At 31.4% G+C, this 18,697-nt stretch overlaps 4 protein-coding genes across 6 annotated transcripts in view; 1 reads left to right on the forward strand and 3 right to left on the reverse strand.

The window, feature by feature from the left end:
* The window catches only part of LOC103863213, a 743,758-nt gene that overhangs the window by 393,980 nt on the left and 331,081 nt on the right, over nucleotides 1-18,697 (forward strand). The gene's annotated exons all lie outside the window — the stretch shown is intronic.
* Nucleotides 707-2,853, reverse strand: LOC103863358 (3-oxoacyl-[acyl-carrier-protein] reductase FabG). Of its 2 annotated transcripts, none has more exons than XM_009141109.3 (2): nucleotides 1,955-2,853; nucleotides 707-1,706 (listed from the first exon to the last, which is right to left on the reverse strand). In XM_009141109.3, exons 1-2 carry the CDS (start codon nucleotides 1,973-1,975, stop codon nucleotides 876-878), a joined length of 852 nt encoding a protein of 283 aa, XP_009139357.2. In that variant the 5' UTR covers nucleotides 1,976-2,853; the 3' UTR covers nucleotides 707-875. The 2 variants fall into 2 exon arrangements, with proteins under 2 accessions (XP_009139357.2, XP_018513905.1); XM_018658389.2 differs by having other exon boundaries at nucleotides 707-1,703; nucleotides 1,955-2,851.
* On the reverse strand, nucleotides 11,373-12,957 carry LOC103863178 (60S ribosomal protein L23a-2-like). The gene is given in 4 exon segments (NM_001301986.1): nucleotides 11,373-11,610; nucleotides 11,693-12,056; nucleotides 12,768-12,816; nucleotides 12,923-12,957. Coding segments are annotated over 3 exon segments (465 nt in total). The 5' UTR covers nucleotides 12,784-12,816; nucleotides 12,923-12,957; the 3' UTR covers nucleotides 11,373-11,525.
* On the reverse strand, nucleotides 13,963-17,624 carry LOC103863180 (protein-tyrosine-phosphatase MKP1). Of its 2 annotated transcripts, none has more exons than XM_009140938.3 (4): nucleotides 17,465-17,624; nucleotides 14,927-17,349; nucleotides 14,419-14,579; nucleotides 13,963-14,302 (listed from the first exon to the last, which is right to left on the reverse strand). In XM_009140938.3, the coding sequence occupies exons 2-3, from the start codon at nucleotides 17,003-17,005 to the stop codon at nucleotides 14,523-14,525; spliced, it is 2,136 nt and encodes a 711-aa protein (XP_009139186.1). In that variant the 5' UTR covers nucleotides 17,006-17,349; nucleotides 17,465-17,624; the 3' UTR covers nucleotides 13,963-14,302; nucleotides 14,419-14,522. The 2 variants fall into 2 exon arrangements, with proteins under 2 accessions (XP_009139186.1, XP_009139187.1); XM_009140939.3 differs by having other exon boundaries at nucleotides 13,963-14,305.

Below are 18,697 nucleotides of genomic sequence, written 5' to 3' on the forward strand. Positions count from 1 at the left end.
ATCCGACTGATTTAAGAAAAATATTTGATAGGTTACTCGACTTAAACTCGCTATCTGACTCGTACTCGCCTTGAAAATTCAAGTATTCGGTGTTTTCAAGGCAAGTAACAAGTCGACAATTTTCATTACTTGCAAGACCAAGTTAAGTGTCAAGTATCATTATTATTTTTATTACTTGACTCGTTACTTGACCCATTACTTGCTATTTATTACATGATCTGTTAAATAATTGTTTATATATGTCTTTTTACTTGCATTTAGAATTAGACATAAATACTCATTTATCTTCTTATACTTGTTACTTGTTTCGTATCCGTCTTTATTTTTAAATTCTTGCCGTCATCTAGTGAACTATTTTATAGTAACCAATATTAAAAAAATTAGCTATATGGCTTGTTATTACATGTTATTTGCTTAGAGAAGATTTTTTTGTCATTGTGAAAATTATATAATGCTTATATATCGAAATATTCATATATTTTTATTTGTCTCCTTTATAATATAAACAAATATTTGGTTTAAAGGAATTCACATGTTAGTTTAAGTAGAATACACAAAACAAACTTTCATGTTTATTTCTAACAGAGTATTATTTAGTAAGTAGTTTTTAAATAATCAGAAAACTCGTAAATAGTTCACAAGTACTCGTAAATAGTAACTAATAAAGCAAGATAAATAACTTGTAAGTAATTTATTTTTGATCAAGTATTCAAACTGGTAAGTATTCGTTTTTAACAAGTCAAGTACAAGTCGAAAATTTTATTACTTGTATAAGGCAAGTTAAGTAGCAAGTACACGCAAAATAGTGAATACTCGCCTTCTGCCCAGCCCTAATCTCAACCATTGTTTTTATTACAACACACAAGATTTGAGGCTCAAAGACAAGAAAAAATGGGCAGGCCAGGTATTGTACCTCCAGAGTCAAGAATGTATATATTTCCTGAGACATATCGAGAAGAGTCATGAATGAGATAGCGAACCAGCGAGGTAATTCCCGGATCCACGGTCTGCTGCACCTTTAACGGTGTAGTCCTCTCGGTCACTTTCTTAAGCCACTCTTTTTGCAGTAGACCTTGAGTGATCTCTGACTTAAGAATCCCCGGTGCGATCGAGTTCACTCTTATATTGTACACACCTAACTCAATAGCCATCATCTTTGTCATGATGTCAACACCGCTTTTAGAACAAGAATATGCGACTCCACCGGGTAACATACCGCGGTGGAGACCGGCGATGGACGAGATGTTTATCACCGAGCCACCGCTTTTAGCGTCCCTCATTAAACTGCAGACGTATTTGGATACTAACCAAGCTCCGGTTAAGTTGGTTCTGAAGACTCTGTCCCACTCGTCTTCAGACAAGTGCAAACACGTCTTGACATTGCCTCTGATTCCAGCGTTGTTGATCAACACATCTATCTTTCCAAAGATGTCCCAAGCTTGTTTGACCGCTTTCTGAATGGTGGCTGCGTCTGATGAAACGTCTAGCTCGAGCGGTGCGGCTAATATTATTCCGGTTGAACTTAAGCTGTTGATTTCAGAGCAGAGAGATTCAAGACGGTCGACGCGACGAGCTGCTGCGATAATCTTACAACCGGCTTTGCCCAAATCAAGACAGACCTCTCGTCCAATACCAGAAGAAGCTCCTGTCAGAAGAACCACTTTGTCTTTAAGCTCAGACCATGGCTCTAGTTGGTTCAACACCTGCTTCTCTCCCATTGAAAAGAAAACAAACAAATTTGAGGATAAAATGGCAGAAACAGATGAAAGACAAATTCCATGAGCTATATATATGATGAAGAAAATAACACAAATTAAAAAAAAAAAAAATTCAACATAAGATGAGATTTTATCATCAAGTTATTGTAAGGATATGTTTTCAAAAACTTATCCTGTAAATCTGCATTAAAATGGAGTGTGATGAGAAATGAGAGAGAGAAGATAATATATCTCACCGTCGTTTGATGATTGTTCATATTACTTTCTCTGGTGTGTGTTCAGCGAAGAAGGAGAAGGCCATAACACATTTATAAAGACCTGGGGAAGGGAGGGAAAGAGGGCGATTGGTTAAGATGTACCATATATCTTTAATTTTAATGTTTTTACCTATAATCATAAAAATCACTAATCCTGTTTCACCTAGTTTTGAAAGTTAAAGTAAAAAAGGTTTTAGTTGACCAAAAAGAAAAGTAAAAAGGTTTTAAAATATGGTTGTAGCAATCTTTCTTCTAAAGTATACGAAGATGATTGTTTAGTCCGTAGATAATTTTAGCTTTAACTTTTATCTACAATATTTAAAAATACCAATTATACTTTATATCAATTTCTAAAGCTACATCCAAGAATAGAAACGGCTGTAAAACCCTATTTCCTAAAATAATATTTTATAGGCCATAGGAAAAACGCATTGTTGCAGCAGATACAACTACATCAAAATTTATACAACCAAAATTTTACAACACAAATTTAAAGATACATCTCAACCAATCAACCCCACTATTTAGTAAACTATAGAGATAAATATAGGCATGGGCATTCGGGGTCCCAATCGGGTTTCGGTTTTATCCAAACGGGTTTCGGTTTTTCGGGTTTATCAAAATCAGCCCCATTCAGATTATATGAAAGTTCGGTTTGGGACCGTTTTGGGTTCTACCGGGTTCGGGTCGGAGTTAGTAAATCTTCAAAGAACCGGCACAATCCAATATACTTTCGGGTTCGTGTCCCAATCGGTTTTTCGGTTTAAAAGTACCTGATTTTTACATATTTTATAACCAAAACATGAGTAAAAACGGTTCTTCAGTTTTAAAATACCTGATTTGTACCTATTTGTAACCAAAACTTAAGTAAAATCGATTCAAAAATAAGAAACATCAACAATTATCATTCAAAATCAAACGAAAAGTAAAAATATTTACTGATAAAAAGAAAACCAAATAAATAAAAGTTTAAAATGAAAATCAAGTTCTCATGAAATGAGAAACATTGTTTAACGAAAACAAAATCTAAATCTAAATACTTCAAGATTCAACGGCCATCTTCAACCATCAACCTTCATGTAATAGAACCACCAACATTTATGTAATAGAACCACCAATCTTCATGTAATAGATAAATATTTTAGATGTTTAATATTTCTTAGTGTATTTTGGATACATATTAGGAATTGAGATCATGATTGGTACAAGATCTTTTCGAGGTTTTGAATGTTTCGGGTTCTATCGGATATCCATTTAGAATCGGGTTCGGTTCGGATAATACCCATAACCTGAAATACCACAAAACAAAATCCATTCGGTATTTACGTCGGGTTCGAATCGGTTCGGATTCATTTTTATCGGACCGAATTCGGTTCGGGTTATCGGGTTCGGTTTATTTTCCCAGCCCTAGATAAATATTGATGTAGTTATAATTTTTATTTATATTTTTTCTCATTTAATTCTTATACTTATATCATATACAGCTACATCAAAAATTTAGAGACTAAATTTTACAATAAAAGATTATAATATATTTGGGAATTCGGCCAAAAAAAGCACGAACTTTACACGAATTGCCAAAATAAACATGTACTCGAGCCTGGTCAATAAAATCCTAAACTTTCGTTGACTTTTTTAGTTTATTAAGAAACTTACGATTGACTGACCAAAATAACAAACCGTTAACCAACAGTTAAAACTGTGTTAACCCACCGTTAAATACTACCGTTTAGTGAAACGACGTCGTTTCATTCAGTTCTTTTGTTTAAGACAAAATCTTAAAATTGTTGTTGGTTGGACTCGAACCCACACACTCTTGGACTTAACAGAGGGGAGTTTTGCCACTGGGCTAGTGAGACATTTTAAAAGATTAGATACAAATTTGTTTTTATTGATCTAAAGACGTGGATGATTGAAATAAAACAAAACATAACCCTAATTTCTCATAAACTCAAAAAATTCTCTAAAAACTTTTGAAAAATCTTTAAATTTCCAAAAAATTGAAAAATAATTATTTTTTTGTAAATTTTATTTTGAAATTATAAATAAACTTTTTCTTTCTTTAAAAAATCAAAAATCTTCCAAAATTTTCTTTTAAAAAAAAAATCCAAATTTTTTTAAAAATCAAAGAAAATGCAAAAAATTAAGTTACAATTATCAGCTAAAAATTAAATTTTTTAAAAAGTTGAAAATTTTGGAAGATTTTTTTTAATAGAAAAATAATTATTTTAGTTTCAAAATTAATTTTGTAAAAAAATTATTTATTTTTTCAATTTTTAATTTAATTTTAAAAAATTGAAAATTTTGAAAGATTTTTGTTTTTTTTAAGAAAAATAATTATTTTAATTTCAAAATTAATTTTATAAAAAAATTCTTTTTTTTCAATTTTTAATTTAATTTTAAAAAATGAATTTTTTTGAAAATGTTTTGATTATTTAAAGAGAAAAAATATTTCTAAGTTCAATTTGTTTTTTACAAAATCTTTATTTTTCAATATTTTGTAATTTTAAAGATCTTTTATGTTTTTAGAGAACTTTTTATATTCAGTGAGTACCAAATAAAGTTAAATGTGTTTTTAACTATATTGAAAACGCCTTTAGCCCAGTGGTTAAATACATTATCATTTCACCCTAGAAACCCGAGTTCGAATCCAGGGTTCTATTTGTTTTTATTTTCAGATCATGTAAAACAAAAACGACGTCGTTTCAGTTAACAGAACAATAAACGACGTCAATTTTTTTCTGTTAAGTTGCTAACGGCGTGCTAAATTGGCAAGTCAATAAAAACATTGTTAATAAATTTTAAAGTCAATGAAAAGTTTGGTATTTTTTTGGCCAGTCCAAAAGTTCAGGTTTATTTTGGCAATTCGTGCAAAGTTCGTATTTTTTTTGGCCGAATTCCCTAATATATTTATGTAATTTGACTCCACGTAAATCTCTAAATTTTGTAATTTGACTCCACGTAAATCTTCGACTAGTACCTAAAACTCCCTGTGTTTTTTGAAAACTGTTATTTAAATATTTTTTTGTTACATCATGCCTATTGCGATTGTGCGGCTTTCCGCATAGCTGGAGATATATCATTTTAAAATTTCAATGTAACTTTTATTTACTTTTATTTTAATATTAACTGAAAACTGCATTAATTATATAAATTATTTTCTTTATTAGTCAAATATGTGTATTAATAAATAAATATATATATATATATATATATATATATATATTTCAGTCATTTTATTAATCCGTGTGAAAAATATTAAAATGACAATTTTTAAGAAATATAAAAAGTAATGGGAGCCCAAGAGTAAGGGGGTCGATTCAACTGAGAGTTTTAGGTGATTTGTATTAAAATAACAAATTTACTGTTACTCAAACATAAATTTTAAAACTCATTTAAAATCCACTGTTATTGAACTTAGCATTTCGTAGAGTACTCTAAAATCCACTGTTATTGGAAATATTTTAAGTTGTGGAGTTTTAAAGTTTTGAAGTGATTTTAGGGTGTTTAGGTGGAGTTTCATAGTTAAAAAAAAATTAAAATCCAAATTCCATGGTTTTAGTTTATATTCAAGAGTGGTTTAACAAAAATCACATAAATCTCTGCAACTTATTAAAATCATCTATGATTTCATTAATAGTTAAACCACCTTATTAAATCACTAGGTGTATTCAATATAAAGGGGTGATGGTTGAGTTTTGTCTCCATACTTTAGTTTTATTTATTTTTAAATCACTAAATTTTACCAATCATGTTGTAGCTTTACTTTTAAAAATTAAAGTCTATATCAAGTTTTTATTTAGTTTTACCAATAATAATGCTTTAGCTTTATTTTTAAAACTACATAAAAAAATAAAGCAAATTTTTTTTTATGTATTTTTGGCAAAAACCCTACATCTTCTTTTTATAGGTGGTAGAATATGTAAAGGAAAAAATATCTATAATATCAAATAAATTATATAATCATAATAAAAAAATTTATAAATATTTTAATTTTTAATTTGAGTGTTTTTAAATTATTAAGATATTTAAATAATATAAATATTATTTACATATCACATTTTAAATTACAATAAATTTTGATAATTTATTAGAAAATATTAATATAAATTATTTTAATTGATATAAAATAATAATTTTATATATACAACACATATTTCATATATTTTATTTTTTAATATCTACGGCCTACAGCTTACAGATACAACAAATTTAACTACAGCAAAAGTCTCTCTAGAAAAAATCTACAGTAACAACTTTATAACTACAACCGATTTATCTACAGCTAAGTTTTTTATTCCACAGTCGAACCAATCATCACCACCATTTGAGGTGATTTAACTTTTAACGGAGTTTTAGATGATTTCGATAAGTTGTTGAGATTTATGTGATTTTTGTTAAACCACTCTAGAATATAATCTAAAACTATGAAAATTGGGTTTTAATTTTTTTTTTTAACTAAAAAACTCCATCCAAACATCCTAAAATCACCTCAAAACTTTAAAACTCCTCAACTTCAAATATTTTTAATAACAGTGAATTTTAAAGTACTCTACGAAATGTTAAGTTCAATGACAGTTGATTTTAAATAAGTTTTTGAAATTTATGTTTGAATAACAGAGAATATATCATTTTAATACAAATCACCCAAAAGTAACTTTCAGTTAAATACGATACACCCCCTAAATAATTTTTGTAATCACGAGTTCCGCAGGGACGATGTCATGATAGTGACATGGAATATTTGAGTGATCTTTACTTATTTTGAGTGGTCTCCACAAGGTCACGTTTTTAAATTAAAGCTATAACATTACGTAGCTGTATATTACTAATAATATACATAAAATCCTATCTCTCTTATTAAAAGAAAAAGGAAAGTAACCTTTGAAACTAATTTTAGTTTTATGTGAGATATTACAATATATACTATTTAAATTTGTAACTTTTGTATTATTTCATTAACGATACTTTTGTAATCAAATGTTAGACTAGAAAATATGAAATACAAATTAATAAATAAATATTAGGTTATTAAGATTTCCCAATTTTGATTCAAAGGAATGTATTTAATAAATTATACAATAAATATTTATTAATCACTAAAAATTTTAAACGGCCATATAACAGTCTTCAAACGACCCATCTGCTTTTTTTTATCAAAGGAGTCATCTGCTAACAACCTTTTCATGATCATAATACCATACAATCATATTTAATTAATACTAGATTATGATCAGCTCGATAGAGTGAATTTTATTTTAAATTAGTTAACTAAATTTTCTAAATTAATCGAATGTTGTTTAACGTTAAAAGAAAATTTAGTTGTATAATATTTATTTTATGTGGTTCAGTTAACATTATTATAATTATTTTCTCTAATATATGTTGCTTATAATTTGGTTGATACTATAATCAGTTAAATTTGTTGTTTATGATTAGTGTTAAGCATTGATCTTTAGATATAATATATTTTGAATATTTTCATAATTATTTTTGCCATTATATTTATCATACAATATAGTTATTTTCAATGTATGATGTTTATATATATATGGGAAATTGCCAAAAATACTACTGTAACATTCCGAATGTTGATATATGGAAAGACTCAAGATGATTGATTTGGCTATCTATGTCACCGAAGTTGATTTTTTCCGTCATACATCCGTTTAGAACTCTTGAGGTAAGTGTGCTTGAGCTAAAATAGTGGAAGGATGTGTGACCCATAAGAAAGTGATTCGCAATATCGTGTGAGTGAAGTCAAAGCACACAAAAAGGTCATGTGATAATTGCATGGTCAGTAAACAAGATTTTCGGGCCATGGAAAATTAACGCACCGCCTGTCAGATGGGATGAGACCATGGGCCGAGTAAGTGAGAGTGGGTGGTCCATTAGCCGTGAACGGTCGGAACGTTATAACTACGTTCATAATACCATTTTTCATGTTTACCTTAACAATTTTTACCTTCACTTTCAAAGAGGAAAAAAAAACACTTATAATCCTAGGGTAAACTAATCAAAACTTTAGATTTAAAGTTGGAGGAATTTCATATTACCACTTTCATGCTACCATTATTCATTTTTACCACCATTAAAGAAACATTTTCAAAAATATATTTTTCACTAAGTGGCAAAAGACTCTTATATCATTGCTCTCTATATAATAAATAATTATTTAAATAAAAAAAATAAAAAAAAATTATGTTTTTGAATTATACTTTTTCAATTCGAATTTTTTAAAAACAAAAATTTGAAAAAAAAATTTTGAATTTTTTTCCAAATTTTTTTCTGAAAATCAAAAATTATTTTTGAAACTATTTTTTAATTTTTTTAATATTTTGTAAGTATTTATATATTTATTAGAATCCTAAATTTCACATTCTAAAAATTATATTACATTCTTCAACTCTAAACTCTAAGTCTAGATTAGTTAATCATAAGGTATAAATGAATTTTACCCTTAATTAAAAGTAAAGGTAAAAATGATTAGTGTAAACATGAAAAGTAGTACTATAAATGTGATATTTGTGGCCATTTTCTTTTAAAGCTGAGGGGTGTGGTAGAGATTTAGAAATATGGAATTTATGATTCTAATAAATATATAAATAAATACTTAAAAATTAATAAGTTTTTTTTAAAATGGTTTCAAAAAGAATTTTCAAACTTCAAAAATAAAATTAAAAAATCCAAAAAGAAATGTATAACAAAGTTCGAATTTGAAAAAAATATAATTCAAAAACATAATAAAATTTTACTTTTTTATTTTTTATTTAAATAGTTATTTATTATATATATATAAAGCAAGTGTATAAATGCCTCTTACCTCTTAATGAGTAAGATATTTTTGAAAATATCTCTTTAGTGAATGTAAACATAAATATAGTACCAACAATGTGGTAAATATGAAAAATTCCCTTACATATATATATATATATATATGTAATAGCTATTATTGAATTATTATGTTACTTAACTAAATATGATTAGATTTATTTGATTGTATATTAGTGGAAACAAAATAACCGATGTTGTTAATATAGAAGTATGAATAAATTTTTGAGTCCATATATATCATATTAATTACACTTCAAATAAATATTTGTATGCTCTATACATTTCAATTATAACATAAAATCAAATATTTTTATTTAATTAAAATGTACATAAATTTATTCAGTTAGCTATATAATATTCTTTTCTTTTTTTGTTTGGCAACCTACTATATAATATTCTATAGCTTTATTTTAGTATATATTTTCTTATGAAATCATTCTGATTTTTTTAAAAAAATAATTGACCTAACAAAAACAGATATGGATATAAATAGAAATTTGGCCCAACGGATTTTGTTAATTATTCATTTCTAAATTGATACTCATTTATCATTTCTTTCATGAGGATCAATAAATACACGTTTGTATAATTTTATTTCCGTTTTTTTATTTATGTCGGATATGCACAATCACGTGAATTATTTACACTTCCAATTATATAAGATGTTTTCATGGAATTTTAAAGGCCACTAATATCTTATAACAAAATAGAATTTACTAAATCAAAATGTTTTAACATTTTTATTTTAGTGTATTTGAATATATATATATATATATATATATATATATATATATATATATATATATATATATATATATATATATTATTTTTTTATTTATTAAACATGTAATTGTATAAGATATTATTTAATTTAATTTTTAGTTATTTCAAATATTTTCTTCGTGAATTTTAATTAAATCTATGTAATTAATTTGATTAATTTATGATATATTTTCATATGTTTTTAATTATAAAACTTATTTAATGCCAATTTATTACATTTTATTTATATATAGTATTTAGTTTTATATAAAATTTTATTTAAATTTAAGTGAATGTATTTTTTACTTATGAATATATAAATAAAACAATCAATTAAATTAACTGATTATATATTGATTGAAATTATTTCATAGTATCTAAATCTACAAAATAAGTTACACGTATTTTTCAATTTTTAAAATTATAATTTTTAGTCAATTATTTGATTTATTGATAAAAGTTATGAAAAAGATGAGACCAACTGTTTTATATTGTTTGGAAACAATATTAATTATTGTGTTGTTTGGAAATATAGATAGCAAATATAATATTTTTTATAATTATTTATAATGGAATGATGTATTTAATTTAAAATCTTACAAAAAAACAGTTGGGTCCAAGAAAATATTTTTGTTTCAATAAGAGATTGTAATTTGAGCCAGAAACAATACAAAAAATATAAAAAATATTTTTCTAGATTGAATTTTTTGTTCGTTTCAGTTTTATGTATTATTTTATTTTATTTTTTTTTTGATAATCCAGGGGTTCCCCACTTACGTGGGTCATTCCCCTGGGCCCGGTTAGGCAGCGGTCCACTTCACCCGGGAGGACTTTACCTGGGTTGGAGACAAGGCCCAACACCCAGTACCGCATTTGGTGACAGAATGGGCAGTTCGCCTCCGCCTGGCGTCGAACCCGTGAGCATGACAATTAGCCCACAGAGTCCTTACCAAGTGAGCTACCTCATCCCGTCAGTTTTATGTATTATTTGTTTTGCGAAAATGACATTCCGACACATTAACAACGTGAAGAACTTGATGCTAAGTCTACATATAAACGAAATCAAAATAAAGGAATACTTTATAATGATGCATTTTCAAAAAACTTGAATAATAATGAGAAAAAAAAATTAACTATTCAAGGTAAACTTTGTTTGTTTTTTTTCCCCCTGAATTTTATGTTCAGTAATCAAAAGAACGAAACAGAGTACGGCTAAAGGCCAAAGGACACAAGATGACAAGAACCAAATAGAAACACGTAAACGAACACCAATAGGTGTGTATAAACAACCATCATGAACACAGATGGTTACAGCAAACACGGACTCTCTTCTGCAACCCCTTCCTGCAACCAGGAAGGGCTTCCCGAGGCCACATAAGATTGGTAGAAATGGTTCTGAGTCACACTTTTAGCAATTTTGATAGCCACCTTTGTTTGGTTAAGACAAGATTTTTGTTTTAGACATAAAACACACAGGTTTTGTAAGCATGAAAACGTAAGGTTCATACTTTAAGAAACAAAATTTAATTTGTGCTACGTGTCAAATTCAAATATTTGAAAAATCAAAAATAAAGCTAGGCCGGGTCAATTTAAAAACATTGATATTTCAAACTCTAGTCTTTCTTTTTTTTTCGACTATTTCAAACTCTATTATATTTGTATAAATATAAATGTGGTCACAAACCCGCATTTAAAAACGAATCAACCGGTATCAATAGGCTGCAAGCAAAATGATACTATTTACATCGATTTAACCAAAATTAACCGGATATGACGGGTGTCAAATAGGCAGCAATAGAAATTGGGGAACAAGATGAAAATAAATACCAAAACAAAGCTTCGAATCCAACGATAAAGCACAGCAGAGATATTATTTTCTAACAAAACTGAGACTAAGACAAGAAGTCTGTTTTCAACTCCAAAAGTAAAATGACAGAGATCAAATGATAATAGCTTAGATGATTCCAATTTTGTTAGCAACATCCAAAGCATCATAATCAGGAGTCAATCTCACGTACGCCTTCTTCGTTCCATCAGGCCTGCAAACAAACCATTTCATTATAAACCCATCTCTATTAAGTTACCAATAGTGAAAGGTTTTGCTTTCAAGTGTGTGCCTACCTGATGAGGGTATTGACTTTCTTGGTCTGAATGTCATACATCTTCTTGACAGCATCTTTGATCTTCTTCTTGTCAGCACGGATGTCAACAATGAAGACCAAGGTATTGTTGTCTTCGATCTTCTTCATTGCAGACTCGGTGGTGAGTGGGTACTTGAGGATTCCGTAGTGGTCCAACTTGTTCCTTGGAGTTGCACTGATGCGTGGGTACTTAGGGTCCCTAGCCTTTGTCAATGTCTTTGGCCTGTGGAACGTCACCTTCGTTCTGATCTTCTTCGCCTTCTTCTTGATGACTTGCCCTGACTTCACCGCTTTAGCAGCTTTCAAGGCCTTGGCCTTTGGGTCAGCCTTCTTAGTGACATCAACTGCAACAACAAAAACAGGAGAGAGTTGAATCAATTTAGAAAGGTTTGAGAAAAAAAAACTTGGGACATTTTTTACTATTAAAAAACTCAATTATACATGTCTATAATTAAAAAAAAATCAAACCATAAATCCAATGTGATTCACAAAGACAAGCAAAACTCATTTAAATGATGCAAATTATAAACAAACCTATAACCTTAATCAGCTATTTCTACTAGTAATTCAACAGTAAATACAACAAATTAGGCTTTGTTCGATTGCAAATCAATTTAGAAAACATAATCATACGTGTCTACATTTCAAAAATTCAAGCCATAGTCCTGATATGCGATTCACAAAGACAAGGAATGCAAGCGAAACTCATTAAAATGCAAATTAGAAACGAACTTATAACCATTATAAGAAACTTTCAACAAATATTTATGCTACTAACAATAAGCACAACACATTAAAGCTTTGTTCTATAGCAAATCAATGTAAAACAAGCTCATGATAGGAAGAAAAGTTACATTAAGCACGTGGAAGATGCGATCATCCTAAAGAATCTAGTTGTACCATACACTTGAGGACACTGTTTTAGAGTAAAGATAGTGACAACGTTTTTATAAACAATTTAATAACCATTATTATTATTTACACAATGAACTCTCAACAAAGTAAGTACACTAAAAAAAAAGCAATTAACAGGAAAAAAGGAAAAAAGGCGGTACCTTTAGCTGGAGCCATTACTCAAAAGTCAGATCCTTTCCTACAAAAAAACTGTTAAAACCCATAGAAGTAAATCAGTTAGAAAAGCAGAACAAAGATTGAAGCTTGGGATAGTTTCCAGTAATTCAAGTTGAGAAGAAGGCAAAAGGGGACGAACCTGAGCGGCGAAACGAAAACCCTTTGGATCAGTTTGAGAGAAGGCAAAATGAAAACATAGAAGACTAATAAGAACCCTAGATCGTCACCTTATGGGCCTTGGTTAAACTAATGGGCTTTCTTTTATTTAATGATTCGAAGCCCATTTGTAGTTAGGTTTAATATACAAATCAGTCTGATAAAAGGGGCTGATAATTGGACTGGATCTCAAAGTTGTTTAATTTTAATAAATACTAGATTTTGAGCCGCATAATGGATATATTTTTACATTTTGGTTGAAATTTAATTTTTATATTTTTATTTTTTTTCATATATATGTTTTTTGTATAATATTTAATTAATAAAAGATTTTAATAATTGGATTAAAATAGTTGGATCACACATATATCAATAAGAGCATTTCTAATGTAAAACTTCATTTTTTCCTCCAAAATGAAGTAAAAGTGAAAATAGAGTAAAATTACTTCAACTTTACTCTATTTTCCGCAACATAATGGAGTAATGAACAAAAAAATAATAGATTACTCCATTTATGGAGTAAATTTCATTATGAAATGAGATATGAAGTGTTGGAACATTTTTTACTCCATATTTACATTTACTCCATTTTAGAGAAACAAATAAAGTAAAGATGGAGATGCCCTAAATCATGTTCATGTGTAAATAGTATTGATTATTAAAACTATCAAAAATCTGTAAAGTAAACAAAAAAAATAGTGTCAATTCTAATTATGTGTCATATTTACTCACTTTATTTTCAAATTTCTATATCTAAGATATATTAAACCAGATTACTGAATCTGAACCGGTCGAATCATATCAAAATCCAGTCTGATTTAAAAAACATTGTATCAAATAGAAACAACAAAATAAATGGTTAATGCTACTGCTGGGTCCCCAAACGATTTCCAAATCGTCATTCGTTACGAATTTGCGCAACAAAACATGAATCATACCTCTTTTGAAGCCATTTTGTTTTTGTTTTTTTTTTTGCTGTTTTAGAGAGAAAAGGTGACACCAAAACTGGAAGAGAAAGATCAGTACATGAACGGTTTAAACGGTAATAAACTAACTCTTGGATTACACTTCAACCAGAATTCAAAACCTACTTTAGTGTACTTTACTTGAAAGTCTTGAAACAACATAAAAGGAGGTCTACCAACTGGTGAGAGAGAGTATATGATAACATTGTAAGAAGAAGTCCATTAATAATCTAAAACTCTCCTAGAGCCCCTAAACCTTACACTTTTATCTGATTATAACATTGCTAATACATGGCTCCTTGATGATTACAATGTCTATGGAAGAAGTTTCCCCAACTGTACATGAGAGTTGTTTTCTCTCAACTTCAACTTCCATAACCCCAGATAGAGAGAGAGACCTGCTGGCATCAGATGCAAAACAAAAGAACAAAATGGTTTTGTGACGATTTGGCAAAACAGGTCACATCCTAGCTTATCAAAATGTAATACAGATTGTGTTTAGAGAACTTCTCACCTGATCTGAATACTCTTAACTGAAACGTGTTGGCGGAAGGAATATGTGAAAGGAAAAGGACAAAAGAAGCAGAAGAGTAAATGTGTTGAACTTGCGTGCAGGTGCTAAAGCGCACTTAGCAGAGCAAGCAACTCAGTTTGATCCTCAGCTTCTCTAACTATCTGTGAACAAATGGAGAATCAACTTATCAGTTACTACTTGCACACAATATGTGAACCACAATAACCAAGTCACCACCAAATGAATAAACCACAACACTATGCAAAATAAAACTTCTTGAAATTATATAATAGATTCACCTTCTCTGGACATATATAACCTATTATAGCATATAAAGGTCTCATAACAATAATCTATGCTTGGCCCAAAAAAAGAGCAATAATCTATAAAAATAATCTTGACATCCCTGGTAATCAAAATCCTGAAATTTCAATTTCCAGTTTCAAGTTTATTAAAAAAAAGAGCACAAGGCAAGACTAAAAACTAGTGAAAGTACCACAGCTATTACCTTCATAGGAGTATCTTTAGGCAGGTCCATCTGAGACAAAATGGCTTCACCAATGTGTACCCAATCAAGATCCTCCACACTGTCTATCGCTTTGTTGCTATCTAACACAGAAGAGTTGTTATCTAAAGAGAATGACTTTCCTATCCACATGTACAAAATCCTACTAACAGTTTCTCCTAGATCATCACCACTTGGCAACAGAATTGCTATAACAGATTCTGAATCTAAGTAACCTCTGCTCACTTCTGTAATCATCTCCATACTTGGCCACCTACACGCTAAAGCCTGGCCACGTCCTGATTCTACATTCTTGTCATCTTTTCTAACATCCTCCAAGTTGAAGACAATGTCACTACTATCATCAGCCAAACCTGGCAGCTTCAGAGACCCTTTCAAAGCGCCTCTCCGCTCCGCAAGAGAAGGAGAAGCCTTCCTACTCGGCGACGGTTCAGTAGAAGCCTGGGAAGGAAGAAGAGACAGGCTGGCGAACTTAGGCAATATCAAAGGCGGTGGGAAACTCTTTCTGCTATTACTTGAATTCTCTTTGCACACAGAATCAGAAGAAGCTGTTGTTGTTGACGAAGAAGGCGAGCCTAACGCATGAACGATCATCATCGAATCAGAGTAGACTCTTGAGAGCGGCGTTTTGGAGACATAACGAAACCCTCTCTCGAACCTCGACGCGAACTTGCACTTCAGAGAGCTCCAGCTGTTCTCCCTTGCAGGTAGATGAGTCTCATGCTCGTTGTTGGACGACGCTAGAGTCGGTACAAAGCCTCCTTCTATTGCTTTCTTGAAAATATCGAAATCAAGATTATAAGCTTCCACTCTCCTCTCCCCCGTTTGAGTAGTTTTACCAACAGAGCTTGCTGCAATCATAGAAGGCAAGATGCTCGCGAACGCGTCCCAGTAGTAACCAGGCTCCTCTCCCTCTCTAACCACCGTGATGGGAGCCTCCACTTTCTCGTACCGAGCAATCTGGCAAACAGCAGCTTTAGCATCTCTCTCCATGATCCCCTCGCACCGCCTCCCAACCCAAATGTAGATCGCGGAAGGCAGCTGCAAGATGAACGCGCCCCTCGAGTCCAGACTCGAGGGGCGCGGGTCGTTCAGCAGCTTCGGGACGAGGTGGAGAGGGTCGTAAGGCGAGTGGGGAGACATTTTGTACATTCTAAGCAAGGAAGTGGGGCTGAGAGGGAAGGCGTGGACGCGCTTCTGGCACTGCAGCAGCTGGCAGGCGAAGCCCATGTTGGGATCCGCTATGCCTCGAGCTGACTTCACGTAGTGAAACGCGTCGTCGAAGCTCTGCCCTTCTCTCCACATCAAGTAGGCTATCACCAAGGAGGTGGAGCGGGAGACTCCTTGGCAGCAGTGGACGAAGATCCTTCCCTTCTGCTCCCTGACGTCTTCGAAGTAGTCGAAGACGTCGTAGAGGATGCTGGTTATATCCTCCGAGGGACTGTCTCGCAGCCATAACGACCGGTAGCAAAAATCGGATTTGAAATATTCAGGGCAGATGAAACCGACGCAGTTGAGTATATGTGTGATTCCATTGCTCTTTAATATGTCCTTGTCTTTGGCCACGGCGTCTCCGCCGACATAGATGTGTTCAGCGACTTTAGAGCATTCTTTATCAAAGCAAGCGATCTTCTCCCTCTTAACTAGACCAGAGCTTTTGTCCGGGACCCGCGTTGACGATAAATCAAGCTTCAGTCTCTCGTTCATGCCGCCGCCGCCGCCGCCGCTAGGGGTTGTTGGCGGATGAGGCCACTCGCCTACGTCGTCTGACCCTGCTTTAGGCCATTCGTCTAAGCTTCTTCTCGAAATGGAAAGAGGCTGGAGTGGAGGTAGACAAGCTCTAGCCTTGTTGTGGTGTGAGCGAGGTGTTAGAGGAGGAGCTCCTGCGCATCTACTACGACTCTGCTGACCAGAGGGGATGGTTAGGTGTGGGTCCTCCTCAGGAGCTTGTGATGATGCAGTACGTGAAGCGGACCAAGAGGCGGAACGCCAGAACATTCTTTTGGAACCAGGAGGAGGAGGAGGTTCCTCGTTACCCATTGTATCCTCTCTTCCTACCATCCTGATCAGAGACTACACAAAGCAAAGACTTTAACTTTATCCACAAAATGAAACAAAGGTGCTGTCTTTTCCTTACAAGAACATCTACTTTGCTTCTTCCATACACTCAGTGATGGGTTATTCCGACCAAACCCAAAACAGGAAGCTTTCTTAATCTATCCCGACCAAACCCACAACGGGAAGTTTCCTTAATCTATTCCGACCAAACCCAAAACAGGAAGCTCTCTTTGTCTATTCCGACCAGACCCAAAACAGGAAGCTTTCTTAGTCTGTTCGAACCAAACCCAAAACAGGGATAGGCAAACGGGAACCAGTATCAGATCAGACACGACAACATAGCCAAACTGCAGAACAAAGAATAAGCAGATTCAATTAGAGATCGGGATGATAAAGAGAAATCGAGAATCTGAAAAGCCAAAAGGGTTTGATGGAAGAGAGAAGGAGAGATATGGAACTTACGGAGTGAAGAGGATTGAAGAGAGAGCCGTCAAAGATAGATCTACTTTTCTCTTCCGTGGAGAGAAGAGAGAGAGAGAGCCAAGGGGGAGAAGAAGATGAACACAAAAGGAAAGTTAAAATTATTTTAATTAATATTCGTTTTCTTAATGAGAAAAAGACTAAAATAGCACTAAACCAAGTTTTTGTTCCCAAAGTAGCACTCAAGGCTCAAAGTCACAAAAATAGGTTTCATTAAAGAGGTAATGTACACTTATACCCCTAGGGTTAATTAATCCAAACCTTAGGGTTTAGAGTTAAGGGGTGGGGTTTTGGAATTAGGGTTTAAAATTTTATAAATAATAAATAATAAAATAAAAAATAAAAATTTTAAAAACAGTTTCAAAAAGTATTTTTAAATTATAAAAATAAAATCTGAAAAAAAAATAAAAAAAAATTTGAAATTTTTTTTTTAAAAAAAAATTATAAAATTTCGAATCTGAAAACATATAATCTGAAACTATAAAAAAAAAATTTATTTTTTTTTTTTTATTTTTTTTTATTTTTATTTATTTTAGTTTGTTTATTTAATTTTAAACCAAGGGTATTATAGATATTTTACCCTTTAATGAATGTCATTTTTGTGACTTTCTCCTTCTAGTGCTATTTTTGAGACATAAACTTCAAAAGGTGCTATTATTGACAATTGCCCTTTCTTAATCCCTAAATTAATTAATTAAAGTAACGATTATTAATTTAGGGCATGACTGGTTTTCCCGCTACCACCCGCAAACGCAGCTTTTGCGGTTGGTAGCGGTTGTTGGCGTTTTGCAACAATCGTTCAAACCGTTCCAAACCGTTCCAAACCGCTCCAAATCGCTCAGAACCTCATAAATTCAAAAGCTGGTTCCAGCTAGCGTTTGCGGTTGCGGGCGGTTGCGGGAGGATAAAAAAAATTTACTTTTTTCCAAAACAATATAAATACAAAAATAAAAATATTCAATAAAAAAATTAAATTAGAATTATAAAAATGCTAAAATATATCTATTAAATTTTAATTAATATTATAAAACTTTAAAATAAAAATATTTTCTATATTTAAAAAAAATTAAACTATAACTTTCTAAATATAACTTTTATATTTATTATAATATTATTATTTTTGATATTTTTATAATTGTATAAAATGTAAATATTGTTAATTTATTATTTAACCGCTGTTGCACTTGGTAGTTAACCAGTCATAAGTATCCCGCA

This window comes from Brassica rapa, chromosome A04, assembly GCF_000309985.2.
Source record: "Brassica rapa cultivar Chiifu-401-42 chromosome A04, CAAS_Brap_v3.01, whole genome shotgun sequence".
Lineage (NCBI taxonomy): Eukaryota > Viridiplantae > Streptophyta > Magnoliopsida > Brassicales > Brassicaceae > Brassica > Brassica rapa.